At 38.2% G+C, this 24,520-nt stretch overlaps 2 protein-coding genes across 2 annotated transcripts in view; one reads left to right on the forward strand and one right to left on the reverse strand.

The window, feature by feature from the left end:
• Positions 1-11,830, reverse strand: part of Agtr1 (angiotensin II receptor type 1) — a 59,750-nt gene extending 47,920 nt beyond the window's left edge. Inside the window, exon 1 of the mRNA XM_031376436.1 lies at positions 11,630-11,830. The gene's annotated coding sequence lies outside the window, so the exon portion shown is untranslated. The remainder of the gene's footprint in view (positions 1-11,629) is intronic.
• Positions 11,831-24,026: 12,196 nt separating this feature from the next.
• The window catches only part of LOC116094870 (zinc finger BED domain-containing protein 4-like), a 4,140-nt gene continuing 3,646 nt past the window's right edge, over positions 24,027-24,520 (forward strand). Inside the window, 1 exon segment of the mRNA XM_031376278.1 lies at positions 24,027-24,061. Coding sequence (XP_031232138.1) covers positions 24,027-24,061 — 35 coding nt within the window.

Here is a 24,520-nt window from a genome sequence, read left to right on the forward strand (position 1 = left end):
CAGTCAGTGCTCTGAACCGCTGAGCCATCTCTCCAGCCCCCGTAAATGAATTTTTGATCTATTTGGGTTAAAGAAAAAATAATTGCTACAGGTTGTACTCAACTACGTTCAAAATTGGGCTTGGTGAGTCCTGTTACAATGTAAATGGCCAAAGGGGACATATGGTGGTTTGAATAGATTTGGTCCAAAGGGTAGCGATATTTGTAGGTGTGGCCTCATTGGCAAAAGTGTGTGACTGTGGAGGTGGGCTTTGATGCTCGCCTCCTAGCCATGTGGAGGCTAGTCTTCTGTCTACCTTTGGATCAAGATGTAGAACTCTCGGGTCCTCCAGAGCTGTGCCTGCCCAGAGGCTGTGTTTATTCCTGTCTTGATGATAATGGACTGAACCTCTGGACCTGTAAGCCAACCCCAATGAAATGTTTTCTTTACAAGAGTTGCATTGGTCATGGGGTATCTTCACAGCGATGGAAACCCTAACTAAGGCAGGATGGTCATTGGTATTGTTAGCACTATAGAAACTTTTCCTGCTGTCCGGATACTCTCCTTTATGCTACTTCTCTTCCCAGCCCCCCTCCCCCCCGATAGAGCATGACAGCTGCTCTAACTTTTAACTTAATGGTTCCAGACCTGGGGATGCTTCCAGAACACTAAAGTCTCAGATCTAAGCAGCTGGTAAAGTTTATCTTTGAGAATACTATGCCTGCTTAGTGTAGAAGGCAAACCTCTCCCCTCAGCAGTATTTCCAAGGAATCTAGGTTCAGTTTAGCCTTTTGACAATCATGAAGGAGCTATTTCAGAAACATTTGGCCAAGGACATCTTAATGTTTCCCCTAAACTTGCATATACTGAGACAAGAAGTTTATAAGCTGAATCATTTTGGAAGTCACAAGCTTAAAATAAGGCACCGCTACTTGAGAGTCTGTAATCTACGATGGCCTTATTTATTATAAAACTGTGCTTGAGGTAAATGAGCATTAATAGTAACAGCTTTTTAAAAAGGTATTGGTGCCGGGCAGTGGCGGTGCACACCTTTAATCCCAGCACTTGGGAGGCAGAGGCAGAGGCAGAGGCAGAGGTAGGCAGATTTCTGAGCTTGAGGCCAGCCTGGCCTATAGAGTGAGTTCTAGGACAGCCAGAGCTATGCAGAGAAACCCTGTCTTGAAAAACCAAAAATAACCAACCAACCAAACAAACAAACAAAACAGCTATTGGTCATTTAAGTTGGCATACTGAACAGTTTATGTGTCTTGCCCAAGAGACAATTTTATAACAACAACAACAAAAAAAGACTCCTACAAATTAAACAGTACATTTTAATTGAGATAACAAAAAATGTATAAACTATGTCATTCTTTCTTTTATATGTGTATAGTTTTAGAACATTATTCTAAGTTGCCCAGGCTCGTATTCGAATATTTGACTAAAGAAATTGTCCATTTGCCATGCAGCTAAGCTACTTACATGTGAACTGTGAACTGGGGCTTCATCATTTCTTTTCAAAAGGCAAGACTATGATAAATTGGTATACACAAATCCCTCACTTGACTCGCATGTTAAATGTATAGCCACCAATGGGTTTGAGTGGGTTGCTCTAATTTTAATATTTTTACAAATAAAACAAAAACTAGAATTCTTCATCATTGTATGTAAGGTCACATGTTTTAAATAATAGAGAAGTTTTAAATAGAGAAGGTCTTGCATTTTTCTTTTTTCAAATAAGAAAAATAGGACTTGGTTTCAAATTCTAACTTCCAAGTTTTAAATAGTTAGCTTTCATTAAAACATAGATAGCCTACAGTAGAGAATAAATAGACTTTGGGCTGAAATTAATAGGACAGGTTTTGAGATTAGAATTCCTCAGTTTAAAATCTCAATTATATATATCAGTTACTACATTTGGGAGAGCTTACCTTATTTTCAGTATTCCAGACAATAAAATGAGGACAAAGTAGAGACTATCTCACAAAATTGTTGTGAAAAAAAAATCAATATCAGCTCAGTTAATTGTAGTTTTATCAAAATGCGGTTTTTGCTTCTGGGAAGAATGGTGTTAGAATTTTGTTGAGAAGCACATTAAATATGTAGATAAAATACCCATATTTGCTGTTGGTAGTCATATGAACAGATGTAGACACTACATAAACCAGTATACTAGTGTCTGTAAATCTAAAACTAGAAGGACCATATGATCCAATTATCCCATTCCTGGGCATATATCCTAAAAGGCCCTATATCCTACTACAGAGATGCTTACTGAGCTGTGCTGTTGCTTTATGCACAATAACCAGGAAATGGAATCAGTCTAGATGTTCATCAAAAGGCAAATGGATAATGAAATACACTGCAGATGAATAAAAACCGAAAGTTACAGGAAAACGCAGTATGATGTGGGCAAGCCCAGGCCCAGAAAGACAAATACATGGTCTTTCACACATGCAGATGCTAGATTTAAAGTGCTATATTGTTTATTTACATCGGGATGAGTTTGTGCAGAGGCAAAGAAAGTAGAAAGGGGCCAACAAGAATGGGCAAGAAAAACAAAAATAAAACCAGAAGCTTCAAGGGAGAGGAGTAGGGAGGGTAATGGAGTACATGTGATACGAAGGTGAGAAGGGAGACTCTAGAGTGGGGGATTTAACCAGGAATGAAGAGGCGGAGGGTTACCAGAGAGGAAGTAGGAAGGGATGCGTCATCCCAAATTACGGATGTGTAAAAATGACAGAAAGAAATCTGCCACTTTGTAAAAAGTTTTGAAAACTTTTCTTAAAAGGCCTCAGGAGTCGTCTTTAAGGTAATAACTTTGATCCAAGGCGTAGGTGGTATATACTCAATTTCACTAACTCTAATGTCTTTGAATCATCTGGGGCACTTCTGACAATGTAGATTCTCGTTAGCAAGTTTGGCTGAGGTCTCAAGAGTTTGCATTTCTGATAAATTTTCAGGTGATGCCCAGGGTGCTAGTCTGTGGGTGTGAGGTGACTGGATGGCGATGTGAGGAGTCAAGAAGGAGGGAGGAAGGGGTAGAAGATATGGATGGTGGGTGCAGACTCAATATCCTTCCAGTATACACTGAGTGATCTTGTTTTCCCTGCTTCTCAACACAATGATTTACATTTTAACATTTTTTCTTTTTCATTCTTTGCTTTTTATTTGCTATTCTCCTTCAGATTGAAAAATGGCATTGATATTTAGCCATCCCATTAAGAAGGCAAGGAATCAACTTCAAGCCGTTTTGTTTTACATAATAAGACAATTTGTCTGCAAGACATTTAAAAGGTAGTTTCACTATCACATTTATTTTCTAAAATACAGAGATCTAAAAATTCATTGAAGGCTTTCCATCCTGCTTCTGAAAACAAATCACCAATACAACAGTAAGGAATTAACTTTTGTTAGTAATACATTGCTATGGTCCTTGTCACGGAAAGAGTGACAGTCTTAGGAGATGTTGGATGAAAGAGTAATGACTATAAACGTGATAGGGACCAAACAACACGGGCATAGTACACAATCTATCTGTGAACACGTAGGACAGGAAGAGCGCTGGTTTGTAAATGTCTTATCACTGCCTGCTAAGAATATTTTGTAAAAGAATAAAACCACCAATGAGCCTTTGGGAACATGGTTTTTTCCTTATATAGTTATGATGTTCTCACTGGGTATCATGGGACTTTCATTCTCATCGTTATCAAATACTTCAAAATAATCACACAGCACAGGGAGAGAAAAAGAATGTTTTGGTTGTTTTTGTCATTGTTTGTTTTTTTTTCTGTGTGTGAAACAATGTCATCTTATTTTAAATACTCTGAGGACATTAACACTAAATTTTAAAAATTTTGACAATATATTAAAGTTTTACTTATAAGTCTATAGTTAAACTTTGCTAGTATTTTTTTTGTACAAATACTATACCAGTGTCATCACAGCATGATTAAAAAATAAAAACTGGGTAGAAAGGAAGGTGTGTATGATATATAGAGATTTAATATCTTTCCAGAATATTTTGATATTCTTTCTTCTTACTTCATTTGCCTCTAAACACAAAGAATCATTAATTTATATTTGAATATTGTATTCTTTTTATTTTAAACACAGATTTTTATTATTATTCATGTGTATGTATGTGCCTGCATATTCATATGAACATAAGTGTTCATAGGCTCTTAGAGCCTAGAAGAGAATGTTGGACCCTCTGGAGTTACAGGCAGTAGTAAGTAACTTGACAAGGGTGCTGGGAAACAAACTCAGATCCTCTGGAAAATCAATGCATGCTCTTAAGTGTTGAGACATCTCTTGAAAATTTATCCTGTTTGTTTTTCTTTTGCCATTACTCCTTCAAATGGAAAAAATGTAAATATGTCTAATTGCCCTGTTGGTAAGGCTGAAGGATCAACTTTAAGCCATTTTATTGTGCACATTGGGACGATATACTTAGATGACACCAGAAACGTAGCTTTGCTGTAACATTTATCTTTTAAAATATGGGAATTTGAAAATGAGCTGAACACTTTCCGTACTTCTATTGAAAAGATCCAACCCACAAACAAAGAGGCACTGCAGTAACTTTTGTGGCGGGTTCAAAAAGTGAGACCATGGGGGTCATAAGAGGATGCATTCCTGTGGTCACTATTACTGAAGGTATGGCAGTCTTAGGAGATGAACAATTACAATGCAGTAGTAATTACAAAAGTAGTGGTAACTGAACAGCAAAACCATAGTATTCATTCCACCCAGACTAAAAGGTGAGACAAGAGAAGTGGTGATTTTAACATAGTTTTTCTTTCTAAATACATTTTTGGCTTGCCCAACACCCATGTTGGGCCAAGATCACTTTTATCCTTTGATTCATATTTTTCAGTAGTCTTATTTTTTAGTTAGTCATTGGTACCTAAACTAATTGATCTAAAGAAGATTTTTTAATAGTTTGGTAAAAAATCAAGGTATATATTTTATCTTCATAAAATAGGTGAAAATCACATAGAAGTTGACCCAAACCAAAGAATCATTAATTGTATGATTTAATATGAAGACAATGCCAGTGGGAACTTGAGCCAAGCAAGTGTACTGCTGCTGGAGCCTGGAATTCACTCTCAACCCTCTTCCCAACCTACAGGTCTTCTAAGTCAGACTGTGCAAGCACCTGTGAATGTTCTTGCATATGGGAAGAACTCTCGAATCGTACCAGCAGATTCTAGACACTCCCTCTGACTCAAGATGCTGCCTTAAAGACAGCATTTTAATCTTTGAAATATTTAGAGTTAAACTTTTAAACAAAACTCATATTTACTAGCCTGCCTGAGAGACTCTTGGGCTTACTGAGGAACAAAGTAAACAAAACAAAACAAAAGTAAATACTTCTGAATTGACTTATAAAAATAATCTAAAATAAGGTGACCATACATTTATTTTAGTTTTCATGTGCAAAAAAAAAATTCTCCCCCCCTTGAACATATGCTATGAAAAAAAAAAAAAAGTGAAAATCAGAAAACATTTACTTTAAATAAAACAATATCCACTTGGTATACCCAGACTGTGCTAAACACATTTTGTTTTATTTTTCCAACTGACACTAATGGAATAACTTTAATAAAATATAACTGAATTTTGTATTTTAGAACAATAGTAAACTAGTGGTACTCATTTGTCATTGAATATTACTTTAAATATCTGTAGATACTAATGAGTTAAAATTGTGTTAGCAAACCATTAAGAAGATGTTTTTAAAATTCAAATCATGACTATAACAGAAACAGTGGATACAGATAATTCTAGGATAGATATCAAAAACAACTTACTTTTCTTTGAGAGCTTTCATGTGCTGCTTTAATGCGTGAAATCAAAGAGACACACATGCCCAGTCTCTCTGGGCTGGTGTCCTGAGCAGACCTTGGGCGCAGGCTCTGCAGCCAGTCCCACAACACCCAGAGGAAGCTCCACTCCCAGGCACTCTGACACTCTCAGGATCAGAGGTGAGGAGGATTCAATATCTGTCCCAACACCAGGAGTAACTGGGACCAGGCACACAGAAACTCCACTAGCAGAGTGGCTCGGGTTCCTTCCAGTCTCTCTGGGCTGGTGTCCTGAGCAGACCTTGGGCCCAGGCTCCACAGCCAGTCCCACAATACCCTGAGGAAGCTGCTGCACTCCCAGGTGCTCTAACAAGCCCAGGGTCACAGAATCCCAGAATCACAGGATCACAGAGAGCTTGACTCTGGGGAGTTCTGACACAACCAGGATCACAGGAAGGACTGGCTCCAGTCAGATTTAGCAAGAGCAGGTAGCACTAGAGATAACCAAATGCCAGGGAGTAAGTGTAAGAAAATAAACAACACAAACCAAGATTACTTGGCATCATCAAAACCCAATTCTCCCACCATAGCAAGTCCTGGACAGACCATCACACTGGAAAAGCAAGATTCAGATATAAAAATCACTTATCTTGATGATGATACAGGACTTTAAGAAAGACATAAATAGCACCCTCAAAGAAATACAGGAGAACACAGATAAACAACTAGAAGCCCTTAAAGAGGAAAAACAAAAATCCCTTAAAGAACTAGAGGAAAACACAACCAAACAGGTGAAGGAAATGAACAAAACCATCCAGAATCTAAAAATGGACATAGAAACAATAAAGAAATCAGAAAGAGAGACAACCCTGGAGATACAAAACCTAGGAAAGAAATCAAGAGTCATAGATGCAAGCATCACCAACAGAATACAAGAGATAGAAGAGAGAATCTCAGGGGCAGAAGACACCATAGAAAACATTGACACAACAGTCAAAGAAAATGCAAAAAGCAAAAAGCTCCTAACCCAAAACATCCAGGAAATCCAGGATGCAATGAGAAGACCAAACCTAAGGATAACAGGTATAGAAGAGAGTGAAGACTTTCAATGTAATGGGCCAGTGAATATCTTCAACAAAATTATAGAAGAAAACTTCCCTAACCTAAAGAAAGAGATGCCCATGAACATACAAGAAACCTACAGAATTCCAAATAAACTGGGCCAGAAAAGAAATTCCTCACATCACATAATAATCAAAACACCAAATGCTCTAAACAATGAAAGAATTTTAAAAGCAGTAAGGGAAAAAGGTCAAGTAACATATAAAGGCAGGCCTATCAGAATTACACCAGACTTCTCACCAGAGACTATGAAAGCTAGAAGATCCTGGGCAGATGTCATACAGACCCTACAAGAACACAAATGCCAGCCCAGGCTACTATATCCAGGAAAACTCTCAATTACCATAGATGGAGAAAACAAGATATTCCCTGACAAAACAGAATTTACACAATATCTTTCCACAAATCCAGCCCTACAAAGAATAATAGATGAAAAACATCAACATAGGGAGCAAAACTACACCCTAGAAGAAGCAAGAAGGTAATCTTTGAACAAATCCACACAAATCTAATTCCACCTCTTACAACAAAACAACAGGAAGTGACAATTACCTTTTCTTAATATCTTAATATGAAAACTAATATTACGAACATATCCTAATTGAAATTCAAAAATATGTGGAATTAGAAATTTGTTGATTGTTATCCAATGGTCTCTCTAATTTGGTAATTGGAGAAATAGGTCCAATATTGTACAATCTATATATACTTTCAGCTTGTTTGTGACAGTGTCTTGCTGTGTACAACATGAGGGTCTTGAAATCTTGCTTCTCCTATCTCAGGCTCTCTATTAGTAGCATTGTTTATTTCATTTTTTTTATACTATATTTTTCAGAACAGCTTATATATTTCAAAAGTATTTATATACCCAAGGGAGATATAGACCATTAACTTGGGAGGTGGCTTGTAGGAAAGAGAACAACCAAGAGTGAGACTGAATGCTTTGCTTGACATTTGTAGCTCTTGTATCAAGTTTGAAGAAGAGGACTTCATAAATTACTCTTTATCTGAGATGAATGCTTTTCCAAATTATCACAGACAATGAACCAGATTCTTACCCACATCTAATGTCTGTGTCACCCTCCAAGCAGATCCAGTATTCATTGAAACAGTTGGTGAATGACTTTATGGATAGACTATCTTAATACAAACACCATTTCTTAAATGAATGTAACCTGTTCTCTGTGGCCTGAGAATCAAGTCAAATAGTTTTGACCATAGCAGGAAGTCTGTATCCAAAATATGTGCCTACAATTCATTCCTTGGCACAGCAGAACTGTCAACTCTCAGCTTAGCTACGATGGAGGTAAAATCCTTTGGTAATTTGAGGGTCATTGAAGTACAGCCTTATTACAATGAAATCCAATGTCTAAAAATTGTTCTTATTTTGGGCTTGTACCACAGCAAGAGCCAAGATTTTAAACTCTACTAAATACAAAACAAACAAACAAATAAACAAAAGTACTTTATATATTTATGTTCATTTAAGAAAATACTAGTAGTGCTGTATTATTTTGAAATATACAGTTATTATGTTTGGAGTTATTTAAAATTTATATTGAGAAAAACATACGTATTTTCAGCATTGCTGTAGACAAGCATCTACATAAGACTATTAAGTTGATTGTTGTTTTATATCAAACAACTTTTATAATTTTTATTTGTTATTATTATAACATTTTTATTGTTATAATATTTTATAAATTTTAAGGAATATGGCAAAAAAAGATATTGTAGGTATTGAAGAGGGGGTGTCTGGGAGGAGTTGGGGTACAAAAGGGAAATAAGAATGTGATTTAATTCTATTTACTTAAAATATGTTTTTAAATGTTAACAAATTCAGATAAATTGAAATCATGTAACTTTTCTCATCATAATGCAATAAAAGTTAAAAAAAAGAAAAAAGAAAAAACAAAAAACAAAACAAACAAACAAACAAACAAAAAACCAAAGAGACACTCACAATGACTTCAGGTAATTTTTAAAGAGAACTTTTTAAACTGACTTGAAGAGAAATAACAGTGCTTTCCAGCAGGGAGGCATTGAAAAGCCAATGTGTCTCGTTTGCAAAGTAACATGGGATTAAAAGACTCCTAAACTGATCTTAGATATTTTCATTGTGATTATTGTTTTACTTCCTTGTGGGAATTAAAATCAGCCTTTTAATTCCTGCAATATTTGAACTTAAATTAAAAAAAATAATTGACTAGCTAGCTTGGGAAATTCTTTGACATTTACCAGATATGACTGAACAGGAAAGAGACTAGATTCAATGATAAGCATTAGGTCAAGAGACAGGAGTTTGCACCAGTCAGCCAAAACATGTAAATATGGGAGCGATTACATGCCTTCTCATAGTACCGTTTTGGAAGTAAAATACAGCATCTCTTGGCTGTTTTCTTGAAAAGTCCATAGTGCACATGCAGAGGGAAGTCACCGGTGGGCAATCGCTAAACTGTGGTACGTATTCCTTCTAAGCCAAACATTTCACCCTGGCCTTGGAACGTGGCGGATTAGCATTCATTTTCTACTGACCCTCTAACACAAGACAGATATCAGTTATTGGTGTTTGTAGTAGCAACACAGTGACGAGCCACAAGCAGCATAAATGCACATGAGCACATCAATACAGTGTGACTCCAAACTAGAAAGGCAAAATGAGAAGCCTGAGTGACTCACAAAATTAAACTTTTTTGATGCATGATTCAGAGAAAGAAAAAAAAGACTCAAGCCGAGAGACCAGCCACAGCTGCAGTGACAGGATGGCATTCTAGAATCTAGAGTCTAGGCTTTAAAATGGTAAGGCTTCCATACACTGAGACTACGCCCTGGGTCCCGAGATCATGCGGCAGGTACTCAGCTTAAAGACAAAGCGAGCAGAAGTATAGAGATCTAGAAGGGAACAAAAAACAATGCCTTCAGAAGAACATGGGTCCAAGCATATTGCAGACTTAAAACTGACAGGAAACTTTTAGCCAATGCCGACACCTCCATATTTGGGTTGACTCCCTGGACCGTAAGTTCCCATTACAGGAACTGCTATTCATAATTTGGAGTTGAATATTTATAACTATCACTAGAAGACTGAATGTTTATCCAGAGGAGATAATTTGGCCACAGAGCTGGGCAGTCTTGGGGACTACAAGCATGGTCTGCCTAATTCGGTAATTAACATCAGGCTCTCTCTCTCTCTCTCTCTCTCTCTCTCTCTCTCTCTCTCTCTCTCTCTCTCTCTCTCTCTCGTTTTTATTTTTTAACAATAACTAAAAAACGAAAAGCATCAAGGCTCTGGCCTCGTTTTCCTGCCTGTTTGCTTACTGAGACAGCGCCAGACCTTAGGTTTTGCTATATAGTAAAGATTGGACTTCAGCTCCGGATCCCCCTGCCTGCGTTCTCTGAGTGCTGGAATGACAGGTGTGTGACACCAAGCCTTGCTTAGGGGAATTTATAACGAAAGAGACCTCCGGAGCAGAGAAACAGGCTAAGAATCTCTGAAAAGCAAACTTCCATACCACAGGGCTGAGGAGGGGTGATGGACAGGACAAGGAGAGTCCCCAGAAAGTCAGCACAGAATCAAAAGAGCTTGAGGAGAGATTGACCAAATGGGGCATTTATAGCTAGGGAAACGCTTTGGCAGGCAGGGCAACCTGTTTTGTTTTGTTTTGCTTGTTTTATTTGTTTGTTTGTTTTAAACCCCAGGACATGGGAGGAAAACTAACACCTCTACCCCAGGAGCTTCCCCAGTGGCATTTACTCGGAGAATCATTTCGGGGCTGAAGCACCTTCAAAAGGTGATATCAATTGCTCATGGGGGTTATAAATAGCAAAGGGGGTGGGGGGTTGACTCCTCCCCAGTTGGTTACTTTCTCTTCCTGGAATTAAACCAAACTAGGTTAGCTTCCCGCATGTGATGGGGGCAGGGCAGGGCAGGGCAGGGATAGAGGTGGATATAGAGGAGGTGTCAGGGAGGTGGGAGTGTGTCTGTGTGGCTGGTGGGATGTTGATACTCTGTGAAGGCATAGCAAACAAGACATCCGTATCCAAGTCTTTGATGCATATCTAAAGACACCAAGACAAGAAGGGCTTTGAGGAGGATTGTCTGGAATCTGGAGACCACAGCTGGCTGCCTGTTGAGACAGAGAACTGAAAAAATGAGATGGTAGATGAGGAGGTGTGGAGGACCTTCGCTAAGAATTCACCTCAATAGCAGAGGCCGAGGCTGAGACAAATGGAGTTAGTGCCCGTGCTTCTCTGCTTGTTATTTAAATGACATAAAGGGCTTTGGCGAATAATTCTGAGTCCCTAACTTTGTCCCATGTACTTCCATGGACTGCCTGATGCCAAGGACCACACTGGCAGGAGGCTGGGAGTTTCCCTAGCAGAGAGCTTGGGAAGGGGAAAAGCTTGCCTGGGAAGCCTAGGAAGCTCCCCTTTAACTTTACCTAAAAGCTGCCTAACTTTCAAATGGGTCCTGGGGTCCACACAAGCTTCATGTCACAGTTTAGACTCATTTGCTAGCTTGCTTCTTGAGCAATTAAACTTTGGACTAACTTGCAGAGAAGCCCATACCAACACCTGAATTCCCTCATCTGATCTGGGAGTGGTGAACAGTTCTAGGGAGGGAGTTCACAGACCATGCGTTAGACCCCTGGATCAAGTCCGCTCGCTCCTTCACCAGGATCTTCCCCAAGGTGGCAAGCACATCAGCCGCGACTCACCCGTGTAAGGTACCCAGCTCCGGGCTTCTTTCACGCCTCTTGGCCGCTCCCCATTCACAGCGCTGCTGCTGCTGGAGAGGCTGTGTGTGTCTTGTCTGGTCTCTGTCACTCCCTGCTGCCTGGGATCCAGCTGCCTGCAGCTGTAATCCTAGAGGAGACCGCTCCGATTTATACAGCGAAGGGGCGTTGCTGTTCTTGGGATCCGAGGCTGGGCTTGCCTTCCCTCTTCGCCCCGCCTTAAAGACCCTCCTGTCCCCTCCCTCGACAGATTCTGACTAAGGCAAGGAAGACTCCATAGTACTCCAGTTTCACCTGACTGATAGAGGCTCACTTGAGCCTGGAACCCTGTATCTCCTAGAGTCTTGAAGAGAGAGGGATCTATGTGGGATCAAACGTTATTTACTTTGGAGAGAAATATTTCTTTCTTTTTTCTTCCCTTTTGTTTGCTTGTGTCTTTCTCCCTCCACCAGCTAGCTTCCCTTTATTTTTAAGTTCAAAACACTTTTAAGGAAGAATTACGGACTTCCTTGTATTTATAATCCTAAACCAAATTTGACAATGCAGCTGTGGATCATAAATGGTATTGATTAATTACAGGGTTGCACAAAATAAAAGGGTAGATTTTCATCTACCTTTTAAAATACTCCTTGAATTTCATTCATTAGAACTATTCTTATAGAAGTATTGAAAAGTCAGTAATGTCCTATCAGTACCCTTGGCCTCTTGACTTGTATCCAACATTGTAGTTAGGAAAACCAAAAGGAATTTTTAAAAGTCTACGGACCAAAAAAGGAACTCACGCCTTTTGTACTTGTAGTTGACATGATTTTGTCTTTAGAAAACCCTGAGGTATCAACCAAACTATTGGAGCTAATAAGGAGTTTACCTGAAAGATGCTTACTGAGCTTCGTTGTGTTTAGTACTGGGCTAAGTGTTAGGAAGAGATAGCTCTTGCAGGAAGGGTGGGCCGGAGGAACAACCCTAAAATTCCAGAGTAATCTCCTCACAGGTTTGTGGAGTGAGAGAGAAATGCTGGCTGACTCGTGTGTCTTACAGCAGACATTCACTTAATCGTTTTCAGTTAGAAGTTAGAAGTGAGCAACAGCCAAAGTTTTGAGACAATGAATGAACATAGGTAATGCTTCTATCTTTGTTAAAGATGCTGGACATATTTAGCTTATAAAATGGACTTAATGTAGATCACCAATCCTATTCCTGCACTCAGTTTCAGGTTAATTTGAGAAGTGACTACAGTGTCCCAGACAGTCTATGCTGTGCTGGGGACACCTCCCAGACTACAGTGTCCCCAACAGTCTATGCTGTGCTAGCTGACACCTCCCAGACTACAGTTTCCCAGACAGTCTATGCTGTGCTGGGGACACCTCCCAGAAGAAAGTTTTTTTTTTTGGTTTTTTGTTTTTTTGTTTTTTTGTTTTGTTTTTTTTTTGGTCAGAAACAAGCAGATGGAAAGGAGTCAATGGAATCCTCACTACTGTGATTAACTGTGGGATAATATTCCTTGAACTCTGGATTTCTCTAGTACAAGTTACTAGATATAGTCGAAATAGGTTAATTTGAAATAGTCTAAAACTCAACAATTTATTAGTGCTGATATAACATAAGTGGAAAATCCACACCAAGAAACTTGGCATCCTGTACAAAATTATTTATAAAATATTGTCTAGGATTACATCCTTGCTATGTGTATAAAATAGACATGAATTGACTGAATTTCCTGTTTGAACTTGAGTCTCATCCATATAATATCTCATTAATATAAGCAATATTCCAAAATCTGGGTTAAAAGTTCCAAAATGTGAAAAGCTTTTTGAAAGAAAGAAATTTTATTCAATACATTTTGATCAAAGCGTTACACGAATACAGAGGAAAAGGAAGTTTGACAAAAATTCAAAACACAGCACTTATGAATGTACCTCATTGGGCACATTTGTAGTTATCAATAAATCAATTTTACAGCATTGTATTATCAGAAGCAAATAATCTTAAAGGGTAAATAAATAGCCATTTTCCTACTCTAATTTCTACATTTTACTAAGGTAACCTTTTTTAAAAAATAAAATTCTAATCTTTACAAGTCATTAGGCAGGATTTCTACCATTTTCCTCATGTTCACATATTAAGGATGGGTATTTAATTCACTAGAATATTAGGTATGTTCACTACTGTCCAGCAGTGAATATGATGATCTCTATAAAGGCTTGAAAGAATCTAACAGATTAACTATATTTTTTTAGAGTTATATTTGGCTTATCTATGATTTAACTATTTAAGAATATTTAAATATTCATGAGGTAGGACAAGAAAATGAATAAGAATGAAAGTGTTTTTGTATTTAGAGATATTTAAGCTGTAGTAAATGCTGAATTAATATAACTTAGAATTGAATTAATGTAACTTTCTTAAAATAGAGAGGTCATTACACGAAACCACTAAAAACTTTTATTGATGATAGAAAATAATGAAAATAATACAACAAATTTTAGTTGTGAACAGGAGAACTGCTTCATGTTTGAAATCTAAGAGCAAGACTGTTGATAATCATTGAATAAGCAGGTGCTCTGAACATAGGAACGTACATGCATGGGAGAATGGCACCTTTGTATGATGAGTGCAAGCACTGAAAAAGGCTTATAATGGAAAAGAAAGGATTCAGGATGGTGAAGCATGACTATTTTCACCCAGGTCATAAAACAAACAGACTTCCAACTTCAAAACTTTACAAAAGTGGGTGACATTTGCAAGACAATGTTTGAATTTTATTTGCCTGGAAAAGATTAGGAGGCCTTGGTCTTAGTGACACATCTCAAATATTTTCTACTGTATTTCTCACATTGGCTCAGTTTTGGTAAGTAATTTTTCTTTTGCTCTCAAAGAGATTATTTCCACAGTCACTTTATCATGATATAAAGACATAAAATTAGCATGATTTTTTTGACATCTGGACAGCTTGATGATGCCATTGTTTGACTAACAGATTTTTCTGTGAATTGAGTTTTACTGTTTTTTTTTTTTTTTTTTTTTGCAAGCTGGTTCCTTGCTGACCAGTAAAAGGCATGTCTCTTTAGATGTTGGCAGCTAATCTGAGTTCTATTAGTTTGGAAAGAACCCTTGATAAACAAAGTCTATTTGGAGTCTTAACCCTGACTCCACAGTTCAAATCCTTTCAGACTCTTCTTCTTGTTTTGAGTTCTTCAATTGTACACTTTTTAAAAAAGTAAATGCTGAAAAACTATTCTGAGAAGAAGAACCTGTTTTCTTTAATGCTGAAGCTCCTGATAAAAGTACTTTTAAACAGATCTAAAATCTCTACTGAAATAGAAGCAGTTATTAAAAGTCTCCAAACCAAACCAAAGGGGGAAAAAAAAAGAAAAATCAAAAATCCCACAAACAAGCCGGGCGTGGTGGCGCACGCCTTTAATCCCAGCACTTGGGAGGCAGAGGCAGGTGGATTTCTGAGTTCGAGGCCAGCCTGGTCTACAGAGTGAGCTCCAGGACAGCCAGGGCTATACAGAGAAACCCTGTCTCGAAAAACCAAAAAAAAAAAATCCCACAAACAACAACAACACCCCCCCCCCCAAAAGCAAAAGCAAAAACAAAACAGAAGAGCAAAAACCAAATGCAAGCAAAGCAAGCCCACAGTATCAGATGATCTTAGTTCAGAATTCTACCAGACGTTCAAAGAAGAGTTAAAACCAATACTGCTCACACTATTACATAAACTATAAACATGAGGAACATGGCCCAATTCATTTAATGAGATCACAGTTACTCTGAAACCAAAGCCACATGAGACCTAAGAAAGCAAAGGACTTATAAATTAATTTTCCTTATGAACATAGACGCAAAATACTAAATAAAACACTTGCAAACAGAATCCAAAAACACATCAGAAAGATCATTCACCATGATCAAATAGGTGACATTCCAAAGTTGCAGGTATTTTCAATGTATGAAAATCAACAAATGTAATCTACCACATAAAGAAACTGAAAAAAATATCCATAATTATCTCCTTAGATGCAGAAAAGACCTTAATAACAATCCAACACCACTTTATAATAAAAGTCCTGGAGAGATTAGGGATACAACAGACATACTTCAAGGTAATAAAAGTATCTTTTTACTGCTTCTCTTTAAAAACATTTCTCATTATTACAATTTATCTATATGTATATGCTGAATTTGAGCCTTTACTCACAGAAAAGATGATTTTTATTTTAAGTGAATTTTAGTGATTATGGAGCTAGTCATAATAGCATGAATATTACACAGTCCTTGAATTTAAGAAGATCACAGTAGCCCAGACTACTATACCCAGCAAAACTCTCAATTACCATAGATGGAGAAACCAAAGTACTCCATGACGAAGCCAAATTCACACAATATATCTCCACAAATCCAGCCCTTCAAAGGGTAATAAATGGAAAACTTCAACACAAGGAGGAAAACTACATTCTAGAAAAAGCAAAAAAGTAATTTTCCAACAAAATTAAAAGAAGATAGCCACATAAACAGAATTCCAACTCTAACAACAAAAATAACAGGAAGCAACAATTACTTTTCCTTAATATCTATTAATATCAATGGACTCAATTCCCCAATAAAAAGACATAGACTATCAGACTGGGTACGTAAACAAGACCCAACATTTTGTTGCATACAGGAAACCCACCTCGGTGACAAAGACAGACACTACCTCAAAATAAAAGGATGGAAAACAATTTTCCAAGCCAATGATCCCAAGAAAAAAGCTGGAGTAGCCATTCTAATATCGAATAAAATCAACTTTTACCCTAAAGTGATCAAAAAAGATAAGACGGGACACTTCATATTCATCAAAGGTATGATCTACCAAGAGGAACTTTCAATTCTGAACCTCTATGCTTCAAATGCAAGGTCATCTACGTTCATATAAGAAACTTTACTAAAGCTCAAAGTACACATTGCACCGCACACAATAATAGTGGGAGATGTCAATACCCCACTCTCTTCAATGGACAGTTCATGGAAACAGAAACTAAGCGAAGACACAGCGAGACTAACAGAAGTTATGAAACAGATGGATTTAACAGATATCTATAGAACTTTTTATCCTAAAACAAAAGGATATACCTTCTTCTCAGCACCTCATGGTACCTTCTCCAAAACTGACCATACAATTGGTCACAGATCAGGCCTCAACAGATACAAGAAGATTGAAATAATTCCTTGTATCCTATCAGATCACCATGGACTAAGGCTGTTCCTCAATAACAACATAAACAATAGAATGCCCACATACACATAAAAGCTCAACAATACTCTACTCAATGATAACTTGGTAAAGGAAGAAATAAAAAAAAGAAATTCAAGACTTTCTAGAGTTTAATGAAAATGAAGCCACAACATACCCAAACTTATGGGACACAATGAAAGCAGTCCTAAGAGGAAAACTCATAGCTTTAATTTCCTACAAAAAGAAACTAGAGAGAGTATATACCAGCACATCTGAAAGCTCTAGAACAAAAAGAAGCAAATTCACCCAAAAGGAGTCGAAGGCAGGAAATAATCAAACTCAGGGCTGAAATCAACCAAATAGAAACAAAAATAACTATACAAAGAATCAACCAAACCAGGAGCTGGTTCTTTGAGAAAATTAAAAAAATAGATCAAGCCTTAACCAGACTAACTAGAGGGCACAGAGACATTATCCTAATTAACAAGACCAGATATGAAAAGGGAGACATAACAACAGACACTGAGGAAATGCAAAAAAATCTCGAGAGCCTACTTCAAAAGCCTATACTCAACAAAACTGGAAAACCTGGATGAAATGGACAATTTTCTAGACAGATGCCAGGTACCAAAGTTAAATCAACGATCTAAACAATCCCATATCTGCTAATGAAATAGAAACAGTCATTAATAGTCTTCCAATGAAAAAAAGACCAGGACCAGATGGATTTAGTGCAGAGTATTATCAGACCTTCAAAGAAGGCCTAATACTAATACTTCTCAAACTATTCCACAAAATAGAAACTGAAGGCATTCTATCCAATTCATTCTATGAAGCCACAATTACTTTTATACCTAAACCACACAAAGACCTAACAAAGAAAGAGAACTTCAGACCAATCTCCCTTATGAATATCAATGCAAAAATACTCAATAAAATTCTTGCAAACCTAATCCAAGAACACATCAAAATGATCATCCACCATGATCAAGTAGGTTTCATCCCAGGGATGCAGGGATGGTTCAATATACAGAAATCCATCACCGTAATTCACTCTATAAACAAACTCAAAGAAAAAAACCATATGATCATCACATTAGATGCTAAGAAAGCATTTGACAAAATCCAACATCCCTTCATGATATAAGATCAGGAATTCAAGGCCCATACTAAAAGGAATATACAGCAAACCAGTAGCCAATATCAAACTAAATGGAGAGAAACTTGAAGCAATCCCACTAAAATCAGGGACTAGACAAGGCTGTCCACTCTCCCTACCTATTCAATATTGTACTTGAAGTCCTAGCCAGAGCAATTAGACAAAAGGAGATCAAAGGGATAAAATTGTAAAGGAAGAAGTCAAATTATCACTATTTGATGATGATATGATAGTATACTTAAGTGACCCCCAAAATTCCATCAGCAAGTTCCTAAACCTGATAAACAACTTCAGCAAAGTAGTTGGATATAAAATTAACTAAAGCAAATCAGTAGCCTTACTCTACACAAAGGATAAACAGGCTGAGAAAGAAATTAGGAAAACAACACCCTTCAGAATACTCACAAATAATGTAAAATACCTAGGTGTGACTATTGATCCATTGTCATCTCCTTGTATAAAGCTCAAGTGTAGCCAGGCGGTGGTGGCGCACCTGGGAGGTAGAGGCAGGCGGATTTCTGAGTTCAAGGCCAGCTTGGTCTACAGAGTGAGTTCCAGGACGGCCATGGCTATACAGAGAAACCCTGTCTCAGAATACCCAAAATACAATCCACAAGCTACAAGAAACTCAAGAAGAAGGAAGACCAAAGTGTGGATACTTCATTCCTTCTTAAAAGGTGGAACAAAATACCCATGGAAAGAGTTGCAGAGACTAACTATGGAGCAGAGACTGAAGGAAGGATAATCCAGAGACTGCTCCACCTGGGAATCCTTCCCATATTCAATCACCAAATCCAGACACTATTGTGGATGCCAGCAAGTGCTGGCTGACAGGAACCTGATATAGCTGTCTTTTGAGAGGCTCTGCCAGTGCGTGACTAATACAGAAGTCGAGACTCACAGCCATCCACTGGATTGAGCACATGGTCCCCAATGAAGGAGCTAGAGAAAGGACCCAAGGAGCTGAAGGGTTTGCAGCCTGTTAGGACGAACAACAATATGAACTAACTAGTCCCCTCAGAGCTCCAGGGACTAAACCACCAAACAAAGAGTACACATGGTGGGACTCATTGCTCCAGCAGCATATGTATAGCAGAGGTTGGCCTAGTCAGTCATCAATGGAAGGAGAGGCCCTTGGTCCTGTGAAGGTTCTATGCCTCAGTGTAGGGGAATGCCAGGACCAGCAAGTGGGAGAGGGTGGGGTGGTGATTAGGGGGAGGGGGGAGGGAACAGGGTTTTTTTTTAATTTAATTTTATTTATTTTTCTTTTTTTTTTGGAGGGGAAACTGGGAAAGGAGATATCATTTGACATGTAAATAAGGAAAATATCTAATTAAAAATAAATTTACAAGTAAACCACATTATACAACAAAGATAGTGCAACAAATTTAAAGAATACAGAAATGGGCCTGGAGAGATGACTTGACTGTTAAGAGCAGTTAAGGTCCTATTGTAGAGGACTCAGGTTATATTCACAATAAATAAAAACAAACTGTTTTTCCAGTTTCTGAGTCTATATTGTTCTCTTCTGGTCATCACAGGCACCAAGGACACACTTGTTACATGGACATACAAACAGGCAAATAGCAATAACAATGAAATAATAAATAATTTTCCTTTTTAAATGCAAAAGTAATACTCGTAATCTTATGGAGAAATAAGGTACTAGAACATAATAAATATTTTCATTTTTGGGAATAAGAGCTTTTTGGAGCCAGTTATAAAGTTTAATTTCATAATGAAACAAACTTTCAAAAAAAGCTACCAAAATTTGTTTACTGAAGAAATTTCATTGAGAAAAATAAATTGAAAATGATCAATGGACATTAATGAACAGTGACTGGCCCAACGTGGGATTCATCACAAGGGCAAGCAAACTAATGCCATGTTACACTTGCAGAGAGGAGCCTAGCATGGCTGTCCTCTGAGAGGCTCTACCAGCAACTGACTGAGACAGATGCAGATATTTGCAGCCAACCATTGGACTGAGTTTGGGGATCCCTATGGAAGAGTTAGGAGGATTTAAGGAGCTGAAGGGAATGGCAAAAACATAGGATGACCAACAGTGTCAACGAACCTGGACCCCTGGGAACTCCCAGAGACTAAAACACCAACCAAAGAGCATGCATGGGCTCTTTTGAGGACCCTGGCACACATGTAGCAGAGAACTTTCTTGTCTGCTCTCAGTGGGAGAGGATGTGCCTAATCCTGTGGTGTCTGGATATCCCAGAGAGGTGGAATACTGGGGATGGTGCATCATCTCACAGGCTTAGGGGAAGGGATCTGTGTGGGAAGAACTCTGTGAAGGGACTCCAGGAGAGTGGGCAGCAGTTTGGATATAAATTAGATAATTTAATAATAAAAATATGGATACAGATAAAATCAAGATGTGGAAATATATTATTTCCAGGTCACATTTTAAATTATTAAAATATACACTACTATCCAGCCTGTGTCAAGTTGACACACAAAACCAGCCAGGACATTCATTTAGTACACATTCTATATCCCCATGCTTGACAACCTGACATGGATGAGAAGTTATGACTATGGTTCAGTTGTCAGGAGTAGACTTTGGCTTTTGGAAGCTGCACAATGCTTTAACCAGCTATATATCCATACACATGAAAGGGTCTCCTCTCCTTGTAAAAACAGTATGGTCCTTCTGATCTAACACAATGATAATATCTCCTGGCTCCAGTTCTTGGTCTCCTTCACCATGGAATGTTATCTTCTGACTATCTTTCATGCCTTTATCAGTATGAACTTCTAAAATTTTCTTCTTTCAAACTATCTTTCTTCCATTGCAGCTTTTCCATCTGTCTTTAGGACTGATGCATTCTCCATGACCCTGGCCCTCCATGTACACTGAGTAAATTTGCTGAAGCATTCCTGGTCTAATCCGAGGAATCCTTATCTGCATGCCCATCCCCTGGCAGTTGGCAGCATATATATATATATATATATATATATATATATATATATATATATTTGTGTATATATATATATATACACAAAAGACCTGGTACAGGCAGACCCATTCAGATCCTATGCATGCTGCTTCAGTCTCCTCCAAGAGTTCATATACTTCAGTCATGTTAATTTAGAAAATCTTGTTTTCTAGGTATTCTTGATCCCCTCTAACTCATACACTCTTTCTGCCTCCTCTTGTGGGTTCCCTGAGCTCTGGGGGAAGGTTGTGGGGGTTGGGGAGGCATTAGGATGAAGGTTTTCTGATGATTGCTGAGCAAGGCACTGATCTATGGGTATAATAGAATGACATTAGGAATTATTTTTTTTTATCACTTTTTGGTTGTTTGTTTTTTAGACTAGTAGTATGTGGGTTTTACCCTAGGTTCCTGGCTTATCTAGTCTTGGTCACCTAAGCAGTGTTTTTATCATGTGTTTGTTTCTTTTTATCATGGAGTGGACTTCAAATCAAATCAGTTATTGGTTGGTTATTCACACAATCATTGTGTCACTACAGCTCTAGCATGCTTTGCAGGGAGGGCATCATCCTCGATCAAGGGTTCTAGTAGTTGTACTTGGTTTGTTGTTTATGTTTCTCATTTGGGAGCAAACAATGTAAATTCCTGTTTCAAAGACCCTGAAAGGTAATGGTGAAGACTCCATGTATCCATCAACTTGGCATTGTTATTTCCAATGAGTTGTATAGTTATTTTCTTCATTCTTGGGGTCTTGTTATCACTTTGTGGAGAGCAACATATTGTCTTGTCAGTAGTCTAGGTTATTTGGAATTCTCATTGGATCCTTTTGGCCAAAATCTTCATTTGAAATCAAGAGATAGTCAGTTGGGACTCTGTCTCCCCCATTATTTGGAAATTTCATTTATATTGCCACCACATATGACATAATACACATGCACACATGCATATACACACTATATTGGACTTCTGAACTACCCTTCATCTGGACCTTAGGTTACACTGTTTCTCCTCATATTTTCTCCTACAACCTCCTTCTCCTCCCTATTTAAGCTCCTAATATGATTTTGAATAACTCTCTAGAATAAAATTCAAGAAAAAAGGAGTGGTGAAATTTAACTGTATTGTACAAAATGACATGACTGACATCATTTCCAACTCAAGTGTTTTATTAGAAACATCAAGCCTGTTATTTGTCCATTACAGTTTGGTAACTTAATGACTTAATATAAACTTTTCTCTAGTTTACCATTTCTTAGCATTCAAATATTAGAGAAATGAACCTCAGCATTGAACCTATCATATAAGGCCACTGGCAATTTATTTGCATTGTTTGACCCTGTGTGTTCCTTTAATAGAGGGATTTATTTTGTTCACTGTTGAAGTTTTGTCTTTTTACTGTGCTTTGTAATGCTAAGTGTGCTACCCAAACCTGCACAAAGCCCCTGGAACCTTGCCCCCCAAGTTAATTCTGATTGATGAATAAAGATGCTGACAGCTATTAGCTGGGTTGAAGAGACATGGGGCGGGGGATTGTCACTGAAGAAGAGGAGAGTGAGAGAGAAAAGAGTACAGGAAGAAAAGGAGAAACCATGGTGGACCAGAACCAGAACCGTGTGGCCAGGAGAAACTACAAGTAGCAAGTGGGTAAGAGAATGAATAGCTGGGGAATAAGTTAGTGTAGTACTAGATTTGCACAATCTTGAACTTTTCCTTCCTGTCTGCTGACACGATCTTCAGGAGGTCTTTCTCTGTAGTGTCTGATTTTTGTTAACTTAGAAGGAATCCATACCTTTTCTTTTCCCAGGGAAATATAGGCATAACCTCTCACATAGTGTAACACATTTCCTGTTTTCCACTGTTGTAACAGATCTCTTCCCTAGAGGTAATGGCTATATTAACCATATCCAGCCTTAATTTTCCTATCTGATATTTAGGTCCTGTACATGTAAGTCATCTGGTTCTTTACTTTATCTGGAATAAAGTCACAATTCCTTGAAATTGGATGTCTACTGTAATAACCGGCATGGGTAACCCCATTCTCAAAGAACCAAAAAGAGACCGCTGCAAAAGCATGAGGTTAGTTTATTAATTGAAGCTGGTATACCAGGGTCATCTCTGTAATGGTGACCAGAGAGAGACCAAGAGGAAACAAGGCTCTAAGCTTTTATACCATTTCAGAACAGAGTTTTGCAACTTACAAAGTTACAATTTACAACATGGGTAGTTACACTTTATCTTGTTTATTGTTCTTTAGTTTCTATTGATCTTTCCTCCCGGTTAGGATAAGACACCTGTGACTCTCAGGAGGGGTGGGGGAGATCCTCTTTCTCAGGGAATGTCTCTTGGAAACTTGCATTCCTTGAGGATGGATGTTTGCTCAGTAAACTCTTCTAAAAACCCCCTTTGTCTTAAGAATGAGTAGACTTCCTTGCTGTCTGGTATCTTTATGGGGTATCTCCCTTTGGCTCAATTTTAACACTACCACTTCAAGCAGCCAATCTGCAGGCCAAGATTTTGGAGAGATAATGGTAACATCTGGTTCAATGTCCACCATTCCTTCAATTTCAATAGTTTACTAATGTCTTTGGCTTGGGCCTTTGATCCTTCATAGAAGTTTCTCAACATTTTTGTTTTTAGCCCTCTTTTAGAATTTTTGAATTATCTATAGAATGTGTCTTTACCTTGCTATTCACAGTTAGAATATCTTTTTTTTTCTCCAAAGCAGTGTTTTTTAATTGTCCTGAATAGGAATCCCTGCTTGTCATTGAGGCCTTCAAGCAGTTTTTTTCTTTTCTTTTCTCTCTCTCTCTCTCTCTTTTTTTTTTTTTTTTGGTAAAAGTGTTACCCCATTAGTCTGTTGTTGATTTACATTCACTAGTTGACCTTGCCATCTCTTACATATTCCAGGAGGCATAGGCTCCCTTTGGGGATTCATTTGGTTTTCTCTGGAGATTCTTTTGAAATCACCCTGCTCACCACAATTAAGACATTTGAGGCGGGCGGTGGGGCTGGGGCGGCGGGCGGGAGAGGCTGCGGGGGCAGACAAAGCGGCTAATGAATGGGCGTGCCTGTCGCGCTGTCCCCAGCCGGTGAGCCCGCGCTGAGCCGCATGTGTGTTCCAGGTCTCTGATGGGCTTTAGAGTTTGGAGCGAGAACTGGGAAGCGTAGCTCTAGAAACATGGAGAAGGAAATGCAGAAGGGACTGTGTGTGCCCTCAAGATGGTGGGGCTCCTGTCTTGGAGAAGAGAAAGAGGTCTGTGCTGCATGCATTGATGTACATGACAAGAAGTATTTGGTTGCAGTACCCCTGCAGAACAGCATTCTATGCCCTGTGACAGTGTGCTTGGCTTTCCAGTGACATTCATGGTCAGCCACAGTAAACAACCTAGAAAATGAGATTACGAAAAAGTGAATAAAATCTACTTTAGGGGTCACAAGTGGATATTATAAGCAGTTTTTTATTAACCTGTCAGAATGATAAAGCAACCAGGATAATTATGGTTGGTCATGGAGGATAAGCGGGAAACTTGTCCCGGGGGTGTGGGGGT

This window comes from Mastomys coucha, unplaced genomic scaffold (assembly GCF_008632895.1).
Source record: "Mastomys coucha isolate ucsf_1 unplaced genomic scaffold, UCSF_Mcou_1 pScaffold17, whole genome shotgun sequence".
Classification (NCBI taxonomy): domain Eukaryota; kingdom Metazoa; phylum Chordata; class Mammalia; order Rodentia; family Muridae; genus Mastomys; species Mastomys coucha.